This window comes from Anneissia japonica, unplaced genomic scaffold, assembly GCF_011630105.1.
Source record: "Anneissia japonica isolate Jap-2015-1 unplaced genomic scaffold, ASM1163010v1 scaffold287716_len795978_cov209, whole genome shotgun sequence".
Lineage (NCBI taxonomy): Eukaryota > Metazoa > Echinodermata > Crinoidea > Comatulida > Comatulidae > Anneissia > Anneissia japonica.
The window spans coordinates 559726-580652 of NW_022756589.1; the positions used below are offsets into that span (position 1 = coordinate 559726).

General features: G+C 32.9%; 2 protein-coding genes across 2 annotated transcripts; one reads left to right on the plus strand and one right to left on the minus strand.

Moving 5' to 3' along the window:
- Nucleotides 1-20: 20 nt before the first annotated feature.
- On the minus strand, nucleotides 21-11915 carry LOC117124244 (integrator complex subunit 11-like). Its single transcript, XM_033270395.1, has 20 exons — nucleotides 11763-11915; nucleotides 10998-11009; nucleotides 10515-10600; nucleotides 9624-9697; nucleotides 9213-9324; nucleotides 8842-8901; nucleotides 8656-8712; nucleotides 8235-8333; nucleotides 8010-8044; nucleotides 7811-7891; nucleotides 7171-7293; nucleotides 6756-6810; nucleotides 6345-6440; nucleotides 5699-5911; nucleotides 3611-3773; nucleotides 3171-3281; nucleotides 2769-2839; nucleotides 2344-2471; nucleotides 1375-1444; nucleotides 21-1214 (listed from the first exon to the last, which is right to left on the minus strand). The coding sequence occupies exons 1-20, from the start codon at nucleotides 11788-11790 to the stop codon at nucleotides 1071-1073; spliced, it is 1818 nt and encodes a 605-aa protein (XP_033126286.1). The 5' UTR covers nucleotides 11791-11915; the 3' UTR covers nucleotides 21-1070.
- Nucleotides 11916-11935: 20 nt separating this feature from the next.
- LOC117124245 (tRNA (cytosine(38)-C(5))-methyltransferase-like) lies at nucleotides 11936-20339 on the plus strand. The gene is made up of 10 exons (XM_033270396.1): nucleotides 11936-12082; nucleotides 13391-13500; nucleotides 14848-14924; nucleotides 15090-15161; nucleotides 15358-15423; nucleotides 15651-15696; nucleotides 15822-16447; nucleotides 18184-18241; nucleotides 18660-18795; nucleotides 19642-20339. Exons 1-10 carry the CDS (start codon nucleotides 12016-12018, stop codon nucleotides 19740-19742), a joined length of 1359 nt encoding a protein of 452 aa, XP_033126287.1. The 5' UTR covers nucleotides 11936-12015; the 3' UTR covers nucleotides 19743-20339.
- The last annotated feature ends 588 nt before the right edge of the window (nucleotides 20340-20927 follow it).

Sequence of the window (20927 nt, forward strand, 5' to 3'; positions counted from 1 at the left end):
GTGAGAAATATTAAACATGTTTAATATTCTACGACGCGACTGCCCCCGACGCACACCATCGCATCTGCGTTTAACTCACACAGACCCGACGCAACAACAAATCGCATCGGGCTGCGTCGTACGACGCTGTCTGAGTTGGCCTTTATGGCCAGATTTACAGTAGTTCCTCTCCAGAAAAAAATTTGAGCTGTTGTGGCTGTAGGCCTTCCTACATATTGATCAGAATCATAACACTTATGGGATCATAGTGGAAATAGTTTTAAATTGTCTTACCAAAAAAAAAAAAAAAAGAACCTGCTGACAGCCTCATGTTTGATTACACAAAGAAGCAGTGGTATATCTAGAAGTCTTGAAATGGGGGTGCTGATGGGGGGGAGGGCTCGATGATCAGTTGAGGGGCGCTAACTCGCAAAATAAGAAATAATGGATAAATGAATGAATGAATGAATGAAAGAATGAAAAATGAATGAAAGATTGGAACAGTTTCATATAGGAAATACTTAAAGTAGTTTTCTCTTACAAATTGTTAACAAAATGAAATTTACAATAATAAATGTTTTCCATGCTTGAGTAGCTACTACATCATAAGTGCCTAATTAACAGAGTTGTTGATAACATTTTGTATTGTTTCCCTATTCTTAATTGCAACTTGTTAACTTTGGACTACAATAGTGAATGTTATAAGCAGTTATGAAATTGCACAAATGCATTATTTTTACCAAAGTGTAGACAGATTAAACAAATGGAAATTGCCAGATTACCATAATGATTTTTTCAATAATTGCTAAAAAAAACCATGATTATTGTAGAAGTTATTGATTTCTTTGTTGATGGTTATTGTAATTACCAGACAAACCATGAGGATTTCTTAAAAGATGTTTTATAAGTTATCAGTGTCTTTTACATATTTCATAATAAATCATGATGATTCTAGTTTTTTTACCATCAATCAATCAACAATGATTTGCATAGCACCAATATTGACTTTAGAATGCAATGTTCGGTTGCGCTATGACAACAATAAAAGGTTTTGCCACGTAAAACATAATAATAGCAACATATTAACAACTTCATGAAGCAGTTGAGGGCTGAGATTGAGGGCGTGTGTTTGCTCCTTGTTCTAATGCTGTAAAGAGAGCACTACCGAGCTCTTCCTCTTCGTACGACCATGACACCAACAAATCAGTTCCTTCTTCTGTTGGCTCACCTGCAGACTATAAAAATCCAAAACATATTAAATTAGTTAGAAAATAAAAAATACATGTATATTGTTTTGAGAAATGTATGTCAGAGTATAAATAAAATACACCAATTTCCACTAACTCACCCCACCCAACCTTAACTCACACATATGCACCCCTATATGTATCTCACCTTAATGAGTACAGATCCAATCATTATTGAGCCATCTGCCATTAGCTGAACATTCTCCCCAGAAAACTTTCTAAAATACAAAGACAGTTTCATTAATATCTGAATACCGTAAAACCTCGAATTGAAGCCCAATGGGCTTAATCTTGAATTGAAGTCCGCCTCTTCAGTTTGCAAAATTAGCCTCGAAATTTCAAGATAGCATAAGCTTCTTTTCGACTACATAAACTGTACATGAATTTCAAAGAAACAAAATAAATTAAAAAAACATGCTTGGTTTATACAGTAGTTTAGGTGATTTAGTGCCGGTTAATACACTCTGTGATACATATTGATGTTACAATGGCCCTATTTATTGTTTAATAGTACTAATTGCCAAAATTTACAGCATTCATTTTGAAAAGAAGCACCCCCCTCTTTACTTTGCAAAAGTGGCCTCGAAAAGAAGCCCATCTCAAAAAGAAACCCATCTCGAAAAGGACCCATACAAAGTTCGCAAAAAAAAAGGAGCCCAGAGCTTCAATTCGAGGTTGTATGTTATTAAATGTGTTTAAAAAATGAGGTAAATACCTAATAAGGTTCAGTGTAAAATAAAACCTTGCCTTTATTTATTCCTTATAACATAAATTTAGGGTGTACAGTATGCTGAAATTTCTGCTAGGCTCAACTCTTAGATATTGTTGTTAAGGATCCAATATAACGTTAGTCATTTGTAGATAAACATGGTTGCGTGTGCAGTTGTAGATGTAAACTTGCGTGATTGTGGGGCATGCAGTTATTCCTAGCACCACCTATTAAATAACACGTTCTGATTGGTCCGTTTTTAAGGTTGATTGAGGCTCCAGAAAGATCTTTGTATTATACATCCAACAAATTTATTGATTGAAAATATTTTTATATATTATTAATATAAAATTATGTCTACTGGAACCTTAATATATAATTTTTATATTATTATTGATGTGTTGTTACCTTTTAATCCTTTTGTGTAGTGTTTGCATACTCATCTGTGGGATTGTGATATTGGACGAGAACCTAATTTCATGCTCCTCAATGCCCAGCTGTTGCATCACAACATTTGCATCTTCAACCTCAAGTTTCTACGCAAAATTTAAGAAAAACTTGATAAGAACAATGTTATCAATTTTTTGTTAGTTTACTTCAAGTCGAAGAAAAAAATTATACTTTTCTTTATGTTATATGGTTTTACACTCACCAGGCAAATAAATAAATGAAATGAAATATCATTTGTTTGTCTCTGTTGCCATTTCTTTGTACTAATGACGTGGACTGAAACTGTTACCATTAATAAATAAAGCACCATTTTATGTTTTTTAATAGATGGACAAATTATTTTAAATAATGGATATTAAATAAAAAAAGTTAAAGAAACTTACATCATTCTTCATCATCAATATACCATGCATTGTCTTCACTTTTTTGCCCTCTAATGGTTGTGACTGTAATCCTAATATGAAAAAGAAAAAAAAAAATCAATTAAACTATGAACTTCATCATTCTCTTCATCATCTTCCTCATCATCATCATCACCACCATCAAAATCCATGGACGTAGGCTGTGGGGTGCAGCTGCACAACATGTCAGCAAATTAGTTCCACTATGTGTGGGTTAAAATACTAAAAATGACATTAGGTTTCATTAGAAGTTCTGCATTGTCCTTTTTTGCACCTCCAAGCCAAAAAACCAGCCTTCGCCCTGACATTATCACTATCTGTGTTATCGCCGCCATCACCACCGTCCCCATCATCATTGTCATTATAATCAATTTCACAACCTACCACTTATAGCTGAACTCCTCTTCAACAATCCTAAGGAAATGTCAGCTTTGATGTTACACTTTGTTGGTATCAAAGCTGTCTCACCGTTAGCTGGCATTAAGCACTCAATGCCTGTAAAAATATAAGTGATGAAATACAAAATAATGTTATATATAAAATATTATATAATCTTCACTTATTTCTGTTCCACAGTTTATAAAATATATTGATTGATTTAGTTCAATGTTTTATAAAATATAATATATCATAACATAACAATATAAAATGAATTTTAATGTAATAAAATATAATAAAATACAATATAACATAATACGATAAAATGTACATAACATAACATAAAATGGCATAGCATTGCATAACATAATATTAAATTATTAAAAATTATTATTAGTATTAGTATTATTGCTACTTTTAATAAGAAATAAATAGGGATTGCTTACTGAATTGCTGTTGAATTTTCTGTTTCAAGAACTGCATTTTCTTTGCTTCTCCGTGAACAAGTAGAACATGTTTGGGTTCACATTGCTGGATAAGTTGCATAATTCCTTTGGCGTCTGCGTGTGCACTGAATGACATGTACTGCACTGACAACTTCACCTCCAACTTGGAAAAAAATTAATCAAGAAATCATTATTGTCAATCTTCAATAGAGCACTAAGAAGTACTTATATCATCAATGTTTAATTTTAATATATTTATCAATGAAAGTCACTTATCATGATAAAACAAATAAAGCCTGTCCAGACTATCAAACATATAACATGCCTATATATGGTCATGATGACATCACATCATTACCATATATAGACATATCATGACTGTATATGGGCATACAACAGTTATGATGACATCACATCATGACCATATATAGACATATAATGACTGTATATGGGCATACAACAGTTATGATAACATCACATCATGACCATATATAGACACATCATGACTGTATATGGGCATACAACAGTTATGATGACATCACATCATGACCATATATAGACACATCATGACTGTATATGGGCATACAACAGTTTTTTCATTAAATAAAATTTGAGTGTGGACAGAGCTAAAAGGATAAACTATAGATCAAATATTTTCCTGGATACCCAGGAAACTTTCAAGGTTTATTTCTGTTAGGATAAACCTTTAAGATAAAATCTTAAATTTGAGTTAATTTACAATATAATAAAACTAATTTCTAAAATTGAGTATTAGAAGATATAATCATTTCCTTTTGCATATTTAGTTTCAATTTCAGTTTTGCAAGGCTTTTGTCTCATTTCAAAACTGTGTAAAAATTGTAGTTTAAAACATGTAAATATTAGTCTAGTACACTCAGGAAGTCATTTCAGTATCTGGATAATCATTTGCAGTCAAATTTATTTCAACTTTCGGTTCATTGTCTTATGTCATTACAGATTTCTGTTTGAATTGTGCCAATAACAACAATAAAATAAACAAATGCTTTTTAGATTTTTATCGTTATCGTCATAGTGTAAACAGGCCTTCAGTTCCTTTATGAAGTTTTAATTTCCTTAAGCACATTTTCACTCAAAGAGTTATTAATGCTTGGTAAGCCAGAGGGGCCAATAGAGGGCCACATCAGGCCACTTTCACCACCCTTTTAGAGTGGTGTACGTTGCTACAGATTTATGGTGAGTTAGTTAGAGTAGACATATTTTAACCCTGAGAAAAAAATCCTACTGTGAAAGTGTTTGAACCTAGGAACCTGGGACTGGTAACCAAGTATCTTAAGCACCAAGTTATTCAACTCAACTAGTAGAGACCTTATGAAGCTAATAATCAATTTAAGGAATGATTTACCCAAATTGTTTCAATAAATGTCTCATTTTAAGTTGATAAACTATTTAATGCTTTAAATGTCCAGTTCAATACCGTAAAACCTCGAATAGAAGCCATGGGATTCTTTTTTTTTCGTGACCTTTAGATGGCCTTTTTTTCGAGGCCACTTTTGCAAAGCAAAGAGGGGGCTTCTTTTCAAAATGAATGCTGTAAATTTTGGGAATTACTACTAAAAAACATTAAATAGGGCCACTACAACATCAGTCTGTATCATAGAGTGTATTAACCAGCGTTAAATCACATAAACTACTGTATAAAAAAAGCGTGTTTTTAATTTATTTTGTTTCTTTAAAACTTTATGTACAGTACAGTGTATGTACTATCTCAAAAAGAAGCCCATGCTATCTTGGGGCTTCTTTTCAAAATGGGCTTCTTTTTCGAGGCTACTTTTGCAAACTAAAGAGGGGGCTTCAATTGGAGGTGGGCTTCTTCTCGAGATTAAGCCCATTGGGCTTCTGTTTGAGGTTTTACGGTATTTTAATTGGAATTTTTTATGGGTTTTCCACAGATTGCATATTCAGGGAGAATAACAACTTCCTGGTATATTTATAACAACACATAGTATTAACAATGTTGCTATAACATTTAAAACAAAACAACGAAAACAAAAGTTCTCTCAGAGAAACTAAACAAAACTCAAGGAACATTCCACAAACACTACTTACAACCTGTCGATTTTCCAGCTCTATTTTTTTCTGTCCATTTAATATTTTGTGACCAACAGTTCCTGCAACGCAATATCCAGGCATGATAACCATGTTTTTTTCTTCCCCAGCCCACTGCTTGAAGATGGTGAGTGAGAGGCCTGAGTGCAACATCCCTGGGGTAGCAAACACCACCATGGGGCCTGGGTTACTGATGTATGACCTGTCAAAAGGCTGAAAGGCAAATTTTTCAGAAGAAATTAAAAAATGCTATTAGTATCACTTATTTGATTTTGCAATGGAAAAGAAACTACAGGCGGAGATGGGGTTCTTTCACAGAATGGTACAAATCACCTGGACAACTCATACAGCAAATACAGAGGTACTTAAAAGAGCAGGAACTACACTTAGTTTGATGGCAAACAACACAACTAGAAACAATTTTAAAAAGTGATGATGAGGTGGTGGATGATGCAAAGAGGATGATTATGGTAATGAAGGAGGAGGAATTAACAATAAAAATGATGTTTATGATGAAACTGACAAGATAAAACTATAAAGCATGTATTTTTATATCATTATAGTTAACATAAAATTAATTTAACAGTGCCATGTCAAATTTAAATAGATACATAAATAAAAATTAAATAACATGAAAATATATTACCTTAATGTGCTTAAATTCAAACATATTTCTTTGTACAAATGTCTTCTTTATCTTCTGGTTTGTCCATGTGATGAAAAGTTTGTAGTAATGATTCGCCTATCAGTAGACAAATAAACAACGTTAATGCAAAGAATATACAGTAGGCTACTGGTAACTGAATAGTGAGATAAGAGAAGGCATAATTATTATATATATGTATGTTATATATGTATATGTATGAGCTTTCCTCTTGTAGATTTTATTATTAAAATTTAAAAAAATAATTCTGTGCATTATAATTATATTCCTTAATGTTGGGATATGATTCCCACTCAAGCCACTTTTTGTCCTGCAAATAAAATAAGATGGCAAAAGTATTATTATAGTCATTCTTATCAAAATTATGGATAATATATAAATTAGAAAAATTACTTTTTCTGTTAGACCTGTTGAAAAGTATACTGGTACTTTGAGGTTCATTCTCTCCCTGAAAAAAAAAAATTAAATTAATTTTTTAAATTTTGCAATAAATCATCAAAGCATAAGTTGGGTGACACTTTTTAGACAAATAAATGGACTAAAACATGTTCACTTGAAAATACAATACGGCTTACTGACAGCTAGCTTTCACTGATGGTGGCAGCGCTACAGCAGCTACGGCGCAGCAGCACCCCCACCCATATTGGGGAAGCTAGGAGAGATTCGTCGAGAGATAAATAAAAAACAATATTACAAATGCTAACAGTTAATCAATTTATTAAATATTATTTAGTCAGTTTATCAATTTATTAAATATTATTTAGACAATTTATCAATTTATTAAATATATTATTTAGACTATACTTACCAGAACGTTTCAATTAGTATGCATAGCTCCTGTGCTCTTCCAAGTGCAAACACAGGGATCAAAACTTTACCCCCCTTCTCAATGCAATCGTGTACTTTCTTCAAGAAATCCCTCTCTCGACACCTGTTGTGCGTACATAATTAGAAAAAGACATATTTTAAATGACGAATGTAAAAACTCTATAATTAAGTAATCACAGTGTGATTCATGTTTTTCTTACAAATAAAAAATAAAAAATTCCTCATTGCAAGATTTTACATATATGATATTATAACAAAAATAAAATGATAAAAAAAATGAATTTGTGGAGTGAAAAACAAGCATTCTTTTTAAAAAAAAACCATATTTATAGAGGGCGACCCTTCCAGCGTATCCTAGAAGGTTGGCTGATATTCAGTGGCTCTCTTTAAATAAACGATATAATGTGATGCTTGATCAGTGAAGTCTTGTTATGAGGCTTAGGGAGTGAAGTTGTTTTTCAGTTGTGAGAAAAAGTCTTGCAATCACAGGAATTGAACCCAGGACCATGGGATTAGAAGGCAAGCACCTTAACATCTAAGCTAATCTACTCCATTGAAAAAATACCAAAATATATATAACTGGGCATAGTAAAGAACAAAAATTTGCTCCTACTGTATACCTTTTTGAATCACGGATTGTTGTAGCATATGTTGATTCAGTTATCAAAAGATCTGGCCGGCATTTATCTATTGATGCAGCTCTACAAGAATACAATTTCATAATGCAGTTATGACATTTTGTTTACATTATATCAAATATTTATTTCAGTTTTTTTTTAGGTTTGTGTATGTATATAGACTTGATTTGACAATACTTACCCTAAATGTCTGTCAGGAGTCATATTGTAATCACCCTGTAAGAGTAAAAAATTCAAACAAGCTAATTTAAATATAGTAGATTAAATTACTTATTAAAACCATCACAATGTAATAATATGCTGGTTAATAAACAATTTATAGTGTTTTCCATTAAATATACTAACATAGTAATTACTTTTATAGTGCACAAAGATAATTTTGATAAGTAACTTGAGATGTACTAACTGTGTAAACAAAGGAATGTTCCCCAACTTTAACATGGAACATCGCAGCACCCAACACATGACCTGCATAATAGGCTTTAATCTCCAGCTCATCATCAACCTGTGACAATAATTAACATGTTTTATAAATTACTACAGTAGACAGACATGTAAAGTACGTAGTTAAATATGTTACAGTGCACAACACCTTGCGATACTGTAGATTGCTTTTAATGACAATCGCTTAAACTGGCAAACAACAATCAGCAAATGGTCTAATTGATTTAGAGGCTTTATAAACATTTTTATTAAAGCTTAAAATTATTAGAATACAAATGAAATTTCAAACTAACACAGTAGTAGATTATCTTTACTTTAGGATAATATAAACAATTAAAGGAGAATGTTAAGGAAATACTTCCCAACAAAAACATATACCTTACCTTAATAGTCTGATGTAAATTGACTGTGATGACCTTCTTCATGCAGTCTTTTATCATCTACAATAACAAATAATTTATCCAAAATTTACATAGTCAAAAAAATGTTGCACAAATAATCAATTATGATTGAAATTCATGAAATCTGCGAAAGTCCAGCTGTCTATTAGCTGTTTATTATTTTCTTACCCCTGATGTGAAGAAGTTTGTCTCGCCCTTCTTTTCTACAGATATTTTCCTATAGTCCTCCTGAGGGTTAAAATAGCAGATTAAATAATTTGATCTATATGTAAGTTGATATTAAGTGAATATATCTGCAGTGTTGATGGTTAGGCCTACATATTGTTGTTGATAGAAGTTTACTAATTATTAATGCCTCATACTAAAGATGGATGGATGAATATCACAATTAAAAATGAAATAAATCTCACCACTCATAATGAGACTTAGTTTATGAAGCAACACCTAAGTTTAATGTCTCTGTAGGATCAGAACTACAATATTAAACATAAATTGTGTTTATTATCTGAGATGTTAAATACTTCCCTCAACATGCTTACCAAGAGGATGGGACAAATAGCCTTTGTGGGAGATGTCATGTAGATTGGACCATCATATCCAACCATCTCACTCATATACGGAAGTGATCCACAATGATCCAGATGAAAATGACTGGAAAATGACACAAGAAGAGAACTTCCCTATTGTAATTTAATAATATTTATTTAATAAGCCTAAGTATCTATTAACTTTAAATAGTAATAACAATAATATTAATTTTATCACTAAAAATAACAATAGCAAAGTGAAATGAAAGTGTGAATAAAGCATGACATAAAATAAAAAATATAGACAAATTTAAAAGCCACTGATGAGAGCTAAGTAATTGCAGCCGTGCACATCCTTCATTACTCTTTAGTCTGTACCGTGAATTTTAATACTTCTTTCCACCTTATAATTTTAAATCATACCTGATTATGACGCAGTCCAAATGGTCAGTCAATTTCCCGGACTTGGTGATGTATGTAAAATCAGGAAAGCGTCTCTGTAAGACAAAATATTACGTTCTTTTTAACATGTTCATTGCCGGCGATAAGTATATTTGTCCGACAGGGTGTTGCTGAGGGCATTCTAGATTTATTACTAAATTGTTATACATTGTCGAACCACAGACTTAATGGCTGATAGTTCGGGGACTTAGATACACCTAGACGATAACGTACTAATAACGTATGTATGTTTGTTGTGTTATGTTGCCGGCAGTACACTCGATTGCACGAGTGGGGGTGCAATCAAGTGAACATATACCAACCCATGCTAAAATCGGACGAGAAAACTCGCACTTGACAGAGGCAATAAAAAGCACTGTCCCATTGCCAGCGAAGATTTACTCGTCCCCTAATATTTTTGTGCCAATTTAGTAGACACACCATTTTGGTGATATATGACTAGATAGAATTTCCAAAAAGTATGTATGTACATGTATTGAAACTTGTTCTGGCACACAGGTAGGAACCTAAAAAAAAGGTCTGGCAGTGAACGTGTTAAATTTAATCCTGATGAACGGCCGAGCAGCCACATACTGATTGAAATTAGTTCCGATATTTATTGATTTTTCATTTTTTCCTCTCTGTAGACAGCGCATAAATTTTATTACGCATTATATCAAGACTAATGACATTATATTATTTTGAAAATGTCCAGGTGGACTTTTAAATATGCCTCCTTTTTTTTACACAGGGAATGTCCAAATCCTAATTTGACATAAAGTATATCATATTCTTATTAAAGAAATGATGAAATATATATATCACAATTAAAACAGCATTGATTTATAAAGTAATCATAACTATTTGACCTACATCATCATTGTAGCCCATATGCATCCCACAATCCAACATCACATTCTTGCCACCAATTGTCACAAGAATACAACTTCTTCCGACATCTGTAAGAATTAAAAAAGCAATTCATTTTCAAAAAAAGTATTAGATACTGTAATAATGATGAGAGCAAATACTCCATCATCATCAGTAATCATCATCAAGCATCCTCATACTATAACCGCCACCACTCATCTTACTACCAGCGGGCTTCATCATCTTTATACTCATCACTATAATATTTTGTAGCAATTAAACTAATAATAGCCGTGGATATACAGTTCTGCCAGTTATACGTAAATCCAAGGTGTTGATTGGTGGAGCTGGCTTGACCATAACCTTAAATATCCATATTATGTAGTGTTTTATTATTACTTTTGTTGCAAATTTCCATAAATTAACAAATACATTTGAAATTCAGAATAAAAAAAATATCAGTGTTGATATTTGAGGTCAACATACCTTGGCCTGCACCTGTAAAATAAAAAGAGAGAAAATTATTTAGGTGACAGTCCCAAAAAGATAGGCAAAGCCCAGATAGTATAGTAAGGACTGCGCGGGGAATAATATTATTATTAGGCCTATATCCTCCGCTCAAATATTTGGCCTAGTAAAATCCTAGAAGACCAATGCAATGAAGCAGAAATTACGATTCCGCGCACCTACTTTTCCTAGTGATTTCCACGCAAATTTTGGAGATACTGTATCCTCTGGGGCAAAGTTATATTTGAAGATTGGAAAACTGTACTGTATACCCAAGGGAAAGGCCCAAAGAAAATAAAACAAAGAGAGAATTTATTATCATTGTCTACTTTTCACACGGTTGCGGCGCCAGCGGGGGTGGGGGCAGCAGGGTCTTAAGCCCCCCCCCCTTTCAGACAGAGCTCGTTGGGCAGTTGGACAAAAGAAGAAAAAAAAAAATAGGCCCACGCCAAGCCAACACACGTCTGTCACAGTCTGAGAGTGTCATTTCTGGCCATCCAGAAGTTCCTATTCTTAAAATAATCTCATTTGGGAGGGGGACGGAACCCCCTCTCAACCCCCTTCCCCCAGCTGGAGCCTACGAGCTCAATTCCCCCTGTTGGAGATCAATTCCTGTGATTCTCAATGTGTTGCTGCTTTGTTAGTTAGGGGCTCTCGACGAATAGGACTGACATAATCGACGCTACACCTGGCCTACCCTAGGCCTAGAGGAACTTTATTTAACAATGCATGGAGCTAACTTACCCAAGGGTACGACTCGAATATCGGACATCCTGTAATAAGGCAATTAGGCTTAGTATTAATAGTGGAATTAACTTTTCATACACTGCAAAAACAAGCGTATTTATATTCACCGTACATATTTTTGTTTTGATGAACAACCACCGGGAACTTAAAAATAGCCCGACCTCTATTGGGTAGTCGAGTCACAAGAAGATAAAATAGTCGTGTCGGTACTGTCGTCGTCGTCTTACGATCCCTTCTGTGTTCCCTGAAAATGGAAGCAGAATTTCGTGTTCTTGAGTTCTACAGTGGAATTGGTGGCATGCATTATGCATTACAAGGTACACATAAACCTTGTAAACCTGTATATTCCGTTATCTTTCATATTGATGATTATTTAAATGTATATTATTCAATTGGCCCTAACTAGCTAGGCTGCTCTATGTCTGGGTCTTTGAAGACCTGTCCAGTCCACAGAGCCGCACAAGTGAATATTTATATTTTTAAGTTCAGGAAGTGATCAATCATTTTTTAGGCCAAGGAGGCTTAAAAGAGTAGACCATCAAGGTCATCATTTTTATCTGTTTTATAAAAGTAGGCATATGCACTGCTGTCTTCCCCTTCCCCCACAGTGGCTGTTGCGCTGCTGACGGGCATTCCCCTGTCTGTATGTGGGACAGACCTGGCTGGACCCCAAGTCGTCCAATGCCAGGACAAGGTCGTCAGATCAAAAATATAAAAAGAATAATTTACCCATCCAAATAGCATTATTTTAATTGCCAATCCTTAATATAGTTGTCGAAATAGCAGAATTTGGGCCATACTAAGAAATAAAAAACACCGTGAAAACTACCAGGAATATTTTATTCCAATACACGGACTGAGGCTCTAGTCATATCCCCTTTTTGGTTTGAGCCCCCTGTCAGACTTGACAGACTGGTCGGACCTCTTGTCAGCAAATTTCCGGAGCCACTGCTTGTAATCGTGTGAAAATGATGACTCCCTAACCTAACTATTAAAGCCCCATTCCTGGTAAAATATCAGTTGTTAAGAAAAATCTGATTTTTATATATAAAGATTTATAAATATAATACAAAATTGCTAATTTAACTGAATTTAAACATTCCTAAACATGAACAAAAATGAAAAATAAGACTGAAATTTTATTTTTGTGTTCCACACAAAACATAAACAAGGATGAATTTTTTATGTTTGATTTTGTGATAGGTCTGCGAAGAAATATAGTAGGCACCGGAAACATTAGCCTATCCAACACTGCTAGGCTAGGCCTAGCCTTCCCTTGATTTGGGTTCTGTTATCAGATATAAAAATGGCTGACACTATAGTTTTCGTTGCTAGCATTAACACTACCACCTCTGAATTTGCCTAGTAGCGAAGAAAATGGTAATCTCTTGGTGAGAAATAGTCTCTATTTCTTATTTGTTTATCCTTTTGTGTACATCTAAAATTTATGCCAATATTTTTCCATGGTGTATAATAAGTAGAGTAATGCATATGCATTTTTTCTAAAAAAATTCTTTTTTTAGTGAATTTTTGCCTGGAATGGGGCTTTAAAAGTTAATTAATAATATTATGCCTGTGACTATAGAAAGTGTCTTGTTAAATGTGAGTGCAATGTATTCTTGTAGACAGTGGATTGAATGCAAAGGTTGTGGCGGCACTTGATATCAACACCGTGGCCAATCAGGTTTATCAACATAATTTCCCAAGGACCAAGATACTACAAAGGAATATTGAGGTAACTACAGCTGCCGGGCGGCATAATCATTTATGTCTCTTTCTCAGGAGGGAAAGGTAGGGCAGGGACTAGCATCAGTGAACACCACCCCTAGTAGTAAATTTAGCAGTACACAGGAAGACAATCCCTATCTTTTTCTGAAGACAATCTACACCTGCGAACTCTGTGTGTCTCACGCATGAGCATCTACTTTTTACATCTCACGTTGTATTATCTCGCGCATCATAAAAATATAATAAAAGATAAAATATATAGGCGAATTATGCTCTAAACTTAATAAAAACAATGTGGATTTGTCATTAAAATGTGGATACAGGCCATATAATACATTTAAACGAAGTTTTACCGACTGACGACTGTAATTGGTAGTAGTTCAATCACTACAATTTTTTTTAAATAACATACAGGCGCTGTATTTTGTGATTTTACACAGAGGATGCTATAAATTTAATTTGTTTTTTGTCTCAAGCATCGGACGCCAGCAAAGTTGGCAGGTAGAACAATTGGTAATCAGTCAAACAACTGACCAATTTGAACAGGCCATTGGTATAAGCTTGTGCTACAGACACACATGCTGTCCTACTGACAGATGTGTACAGTACATTTACACTACCATTTTTTGAACCTTAGCAACAATATAAAAGGGGTGGGGCTTAGTGAAATGGTCCAAAATGTTAATTTGAGACCAATGGCTTTAACATCTTCTATATTGGTGGTTTAGTCCACAAAATGTGGTTTTGCCTCCAGTTTCAACCAACTCGGCTATTAACTGGTTGCTATATACTTTAAATCCTAATGTAAATATGTTTTTGATAATTTATAGAGTACTATAGTGCTACGTCATGATACCACATGATACTACTTCGTTGCTATCGGCGACACAAAATGCGTTCAACTGACGCCATTTTCTCCACTGACAAACAATTGATACCAATTTCTAACGTAATTATTAAAAAGTTGTATCTTAATTTTTTTTTGTAAATGTTAATTGATGATTAAATGTGTGTTCAATAACTAATATAATGTGAGCTTTTTGTGATTTTAGTACATTATTAGGTTTTAAAATGCCTATTCCAGAAAGCCTATTCTAAACCATTAAGATTATGAAGTCATTCAGGCGTAATGAACGGTAATCAAGGTCCAGAGGGCGCCACCTGGTGTTGTGATGACACGACTGTGGTACTGTACTCTATACAGTAGTTTGTGCAAAACAAATTGAAATCTTGAATATGTGTTGTGATTAAGTCTCCAAATGAATTGTAATCAAAATATCAAAGTATTACCCATATTATGTTTTTAAATATTAATTCTGATTTCTCCTTTTTTTTTTCTAATGAAATAATCAAGTCGATTAGTCTAAAAGAATTCAAGGCTTTCAATGCTGATATGTTTCTTATGAGTCCACCTTGTCAGCCATTTACTCGGTAAGATAGGTTACTTCAATTATTTCTATAGATATTTTGTGTTCACTACTTAAGTGCAATCAACTGCATGTTATTTTTATTGCTTTTAACTGTAAGATGGTGCACAGATTGTTGATATACTTGTGTGTTTATTTATTTCTTTGTATATTTTCTTTGCCTTATTAGGAGTGGTAAACAAGGAGATAAAGATGACCCTAGAACAAAAAGTTTCTTTTACATCTTGGATATACTTGGAAGGTAATAAGCGTAATTGTCTCACTGGTACCTCTTACCACAGATAGGAATTAACACTTGATAATTATGAAATTGGATTTAGGTGTGGGCTTACACCCAGGACCAGAAAATGCAAATAGTAGTGAGCTAAATATTAATCTTGATTCTGCTGAACAATAAAGCATTTATTGTTGTTTTTTTTAAACCTTTTTGTTTTCAGGCTAGAAAAACAACCATCGCATATACTTGTAGAGAATGTCAAAGGTTTTGAAACTTCAGAAACAAGGTGAGCAAAATGTATATTTTTGTAAAATGTAAGTGCTTACAGCATAGGTATGCAAGCTTTTAATATTGAAGTGGTTGATGGCTAATGCTCCTGGCCACATATCGTGTTGGGATGCTTAAATCATGATAAAATATTTTTTTTAAATAAATAATTATGGAATTGTAAAACAATAACCAATTTAATGTAAACCTTTATAACAAGTTTTTATTTGCTCTCTTCTTTTCTAGAAACCACCTTGTACAAACTTTATCATCTTGCAACTACACTTATAAGGTTTGATTCAACTAATTATTTAATTTTTGTTATAAACTTTATCAATTTAAAATTAATCTCCATATTATTGCAAAAGTCAAAAGAAAATCAAAATATTTTTTTGAAATTTATTGTTATTTTTCTAGGAGTTTCTTTTGTCTCCTTGTCATCTTGGCATTCCAAACCAACGACTTAGATATTTTCTTGTGGCTAAACAACGCCCTCAATTGTTTGTTCCTGAATACAGATTAGAAAATGGGCATTCGTTGAATGAATACATTATAAAGGATTGTGGGAGTTGTCCAGCAAATCATGATGCACATGAAGGGAAACAGAATGTTGGGACAGAACAACAGAATGTAGCGACTGAAAAACAGAATGTAGCAACAGAACAACACAATGTAGAGGTGGGGAAAGATAATAATGTAGCAATGGAAAATCTGAATGTAGCAATTGATAAACTGAATGTAGCAACAGAAACACAGAATGCGGAAAAAGGGAATGGACTAACAGAAAAATTTCAAGAACATTCTGATGAATATGTTGTTAAGGAACACTCCTCCCAAGTTGCTTTGGGAACATTTAAATTCAAATTTAATCATGACACATTCTCAAATTATGTTTCAAAACGAGCTATTAAAGATTATTTAGAAGATTTGACAGGTATTGAATGTAAAGAACATCTGATTGACAACAAGATTTTGATAAGATTTGGTAAAGTGATGGACATTGTGACAGAAGATTCAGCAAGAACAATGTGTTTTACCAAAGCGTAAGTTTACATTGTTCTTAAGCATTATAACTTACTCCTGAAAGATTAATATTCCATTTAATAAACTCAATGCACAATTCAGTCTAAATCTACATTTACACTAGACACAATGACACGATAAAAATGTGTTCAGTGTTGAAGAATATAAACGATGTGATGATGATTTACCAAAGGGTAAGTTAACATCATTGTTAAGCATTATAACGTTGCTGCTAAAAGATTTTTTTTTTTAAGATATTAAAATATTTCATTCAATAAACTCAATACACAATTCATACTAAATCTTCATCTACACTAGACACAACAACGACACGATAAAAATGCTTTCAGTGTTGAAGAATATAAACAACATGATATTGATTTACCAAAGCATAAGTTTACATCATTGTTAAGCATTATAACTTGCTGCTGAAAGATTAATATTTCATTAATAAACTCAATACACAATTCATACTAAATCTTCATTTACACTAGACACAACAACGACACGATAAAAATGCATTCAGTGTTGGAGAATATAAACGATGTGATGGAGATTTACCAAAGCATAAGTTTACATCATTGTTTTAAAGCATTATAACTTGCTGCTGAAAGATTAATATTTCATTAATAAATTCAATGCACATTTCATACTAAATAACTTACACTAGACACAACATCGACACGATAAAAATGCATTCAGTGTTGAAGAATATAAACAACATGATATTGATTTACCAAAGCATAAGTTTACATCATTGTTAAACATTATAACTTGCTGCTGAAAGATTAATATTTCATTAATAAATTCAATACACATTTCATACTAAATAACTTACACTAGACACAATGACACGATAAAAATGCGTTCAATGTTGGAGAATATAAACGATGTGATGATGATTTACCAAAGCATAAGTTTACATCATTGTTAAGCATTATAACTTGCTGCTGAAGGATTAATATTCCATTTAATAAACTCAATACACAATTCATACTAAATCTTCATTTACACTAGACACAACAACAACACGATAAAAATGCATTCAGTGTTGAAGAATATAAACAATGTGATGGAGATTTACCAAAGCATAAGTTTACATCATTATTTTAAAGCATTATAACTTGCTGCTGAAAGATTAATATTTCATTAATAAATTCAATACACATTTCATACTAAATAACTTACACTAGACACAACAACGACATGATAAAAATGCATTCAGTGTTGAAGAATATAAACAACATGATATTGATTTACCAAAGCATAAGTTTACATCATTGTTAAGCATTATAACTTGCTGCTGAAAGATTAATATTTCATTAATAAATTCAATGCACATTTCATACTAAATAACTTACACTAGACACAACAACGACATGATAAAAATGCACTCAGTGTTGAGGAATATAAACGATGTGATAATGTTGTCGTGTCATCACGCCTGGTGTAAATGTAGCTTTATTTGGCATCAGATTAAATTATAATCATAAAATATACAATACATAATGCAATAAACAAATTGATATACGGTACAAGTAAACTTCATATCTAAGAAAAACAAAGCTGGTCCAGATATCCCATGGAAGATTTGACAGAGAAAACATTTCTAATGGGGTCCCAGGAAACAACATATATGCATATATGAATGTTTTGTAGTTAATCGCATTATTCATCGATATATTGAATTTAGTTAAGTTTTCTGATTTTCAATTTGATAAAAAACTTTATATAATTACTTTCCCTGTTCTTTTAGTTATTTTCATTACATGGAAGGTACTGGCTCAGTTTTGCAAATGAACAAAGAATGTAATGTAAGTTAATGCAAATACAAGAATCCTATAATTATGATTTTCATTATAATCTTGCTTTTAATTTGATGGTACGATAATTTTATACTTTTTGTTAAATGCTTAGCCAAATGTTTGTTTAATTTGGATTTACAGTACTTAGTTTTGTGTGCCTTTCTCAATATTTATTTTTGCATGTTTTCTAGTTAAGTATTTTAATCGTTTGTATGCTTACATTGCATTATTTTGTGAACTCACTTGTTTGATCTCTGGGATTGATTTTTTATATTAAATAAATAAAAATGTTTAACAAAAATACATTTGTTGAGGATGTTTTTAAAATTAAGATTAATAAAGGCCTGTTACTGCTGACATTTGATTTGTAATCAAGTAATTGAGCTGGGCAATCATTGACATTTGTTGTTTTTTTTTTAATGAACAGAAATCTGAAGCATTTCTAAGGTTACAGGAGTTCACAGATAATGAATCTGCAAAAGCCGATATTTGGAAAAATTTGAATGTAAGGTTCTTCACTGCCAGAGAAATTGCAAACTTGCATCATCTTCCTGCCGACTTTTGTAAGTACCATTGCAATTATGACTTCCATTTAACCATTTACTTATCACTCCATTCAGCTACTCCTCGCCTCACTTGTTCATTCATGCTTTGGCTCAACCATTTATAGTGGCATATATGAGGGGCATGGGGTGCATCCCCCCTGGACGTATACAATAAATGTTTATAAGGCACATTATCATTGCATATTATGTGCTTTAAAAAAATGTGTCCTTTAATCGTAAAATTTTAGTGTGTATACCACTTTCATAATTCAGTCGGTAGAGTATCCAAATGGTAATCTGAAGGTACTACATATTCAAATCCTTATGGGGGCAATACCTATTTCTGAAACATTTATTATCAACTAAAGTAGTTTGAAATTACTTATATCAACTTATTTTACCAGCTAGCGCCCTCGCAGTTAATTATTGGGCCCACTTAGCCTTTGCACCCTCATTGGGCCCCTCCCCCCTCTCACCACTTTAATAATCCTAGATATGCCAGTGATTATTCATCTATAAATTTATGAATCTGTATAACTGTTCAATAGATTCATTCACAATTTATATATCCATATTAACTTTACCTGAGGTGTTGCATTATTATGTGCGGTTCTTCTGCTATAGTCCTTTCATTTCGGTTCCTTTCCTTAGTTGGTTAGCATAGAATCTTTAGTTGGAATTTCTTTTTTTTTTTCTTATTTTATTTTAGCGCATTGAGACTTCGGTGTAATGCGCTATAGTAAATCCCACTACATTACATTATAGGGTATATGATATCTGTTTAAAATACTGTATAGTACTTGTTAGTTTACTATTTAATAGTATCATATAGCATTTTTATATTACATCTTTTATATTCCATAGCATTCCCGAAGGAAATAACCAGGAAGCAACGGTACCGGTTACTTGGGAACAGCTTGAATTCTCATGTTGTAACAGTATTGCTGAGGTTTATGGCTTGCTAAAACAGCAACTTTATCACTTTACAACATTTAAAGTGCACGCGAGCCAGATGTGTAAACACTGGACCTCCATTTTAAATTCTTATCCGAGAAGGCTGGGTTCTACCAACCAAACCCTGGGCGAGGAGCGGCTCAAACCAGCGCCGATTTAAATTCCGTAGTGAGTGACGCCCCTGCCTTACTATTCGGCCACTCGACTTGCCACTTAATCTTTTTTCAGATCCAAAAAGAAATAACAGGAATTTTTATTGTGCTTAATATGTGAATGCAAATTAGTTTAAAAGAAAAACAGTTTTTTACACCAATAATGTACAATTGTTTATTCATTGTCCAGTGTAGGCCCCATCTATCACCCTCTGTAAAGATAAAACTTCAATCAATAGATATAGTAATAAATAATGATACTTACTCATGTTTATCTTCATAATTAATCATCATCATTATCATCTTCATTGTCATAGTAAAAGACATTTCTGTCAATCTTTTTATGTCTACGGTCTTATCATTTTAAAATAAAGTGAATCTATTATATTACTGAAAAATGTACTATATTTGTTTGGTAATAAAAGATATTTTTTGAAAGAAAAAAGTTGCAAATTTGTTTCATAACATGTATTGCATCTTGACTGACTTACAATGTCAATGTTGGTTTATGGTAAAATTTGAGCAATTTTAATACTTTTAGACACCACACTAGCTTTTGAGTGCTCAGTGTTCTACTCATTATTTAAGTAGAGTAGTGGGCTAAAGATTACCAGTAGCCCATAATAGTCGCTGTCCTACTCATATAGAGTGGCAATTCCGTCCACTAGACAAACATACAGACAATGCTCTACATAAAGTAAGTCTGATTATTATGGAGTGGAGTTGTTTAGTGAGAAATTGAACCCAGGACCCTGGCATTGGAATACAAGCACCCACAAAGCTACAGTCCTCAAATAATTGACAAAGAGGAATGCCCTAACATAGTAGTTTCACTATGTATGGGATTCTTTAAAGTTAATTACTGTACCAGAACTTTTTCCTTTAATTTTCAATCGAAAGCTTTTATTTATATTTTGGCCTACATAGAAAAAGGTTATTCAAATAGGTCTAGTAGATGTTGGTTTTTAGCTCTACAGAACGAAAAACTATAAAATACAATAGTATACAGTCATAACACAGCACATGAGCTACACAATTATGTGC

Excerpts from the sequence above, each read along its gene's own strand:
- LOC117124245 (XM_033270396.1), top strand. The coding sequence starts at position 12,016 with ATGGAAGCAGAATTTCGTGTTCTTGAGTTCTACAGTGGAATTGGTGGC. Across the intron at positions 16,448-18,183 it reads ACAATGTGTTTTACCAAAGC|TTATTTTCATTACATGGAAG; the intron begins GTAAGTTTACAT and ends CTGTTCTTTTAG. Across the intron at positions 18,796-19,641 it reads TCATCTTCCTGCCGACTTTT|CATTCCCGAAGGAAATAACC; the intron begins GTAAGTACCATT and ends TATATTCCATAG.
- LOC117124244 (XM_033270395.1), bottom strand. The coding sequence starts at position 11,790 with ATGTCCGATATTCGAGTCGTACCCTTGG. Across the intron at positions 5,912-6,344 it reads TTGAATTTAAGCACATTAAG|CCTTTTGACAGGTCATACAT; the intron begins GTAATATATTTT and ends TTTGCCTTTCAG. Across the intron at positions 2,472-2,768 it reads TATTGATGATGAAGAATGAT|AAACTTGAGGTTGAAGATGC; the intron begins GTAAGTTTCTTT and ends AATTTTGCGTAG.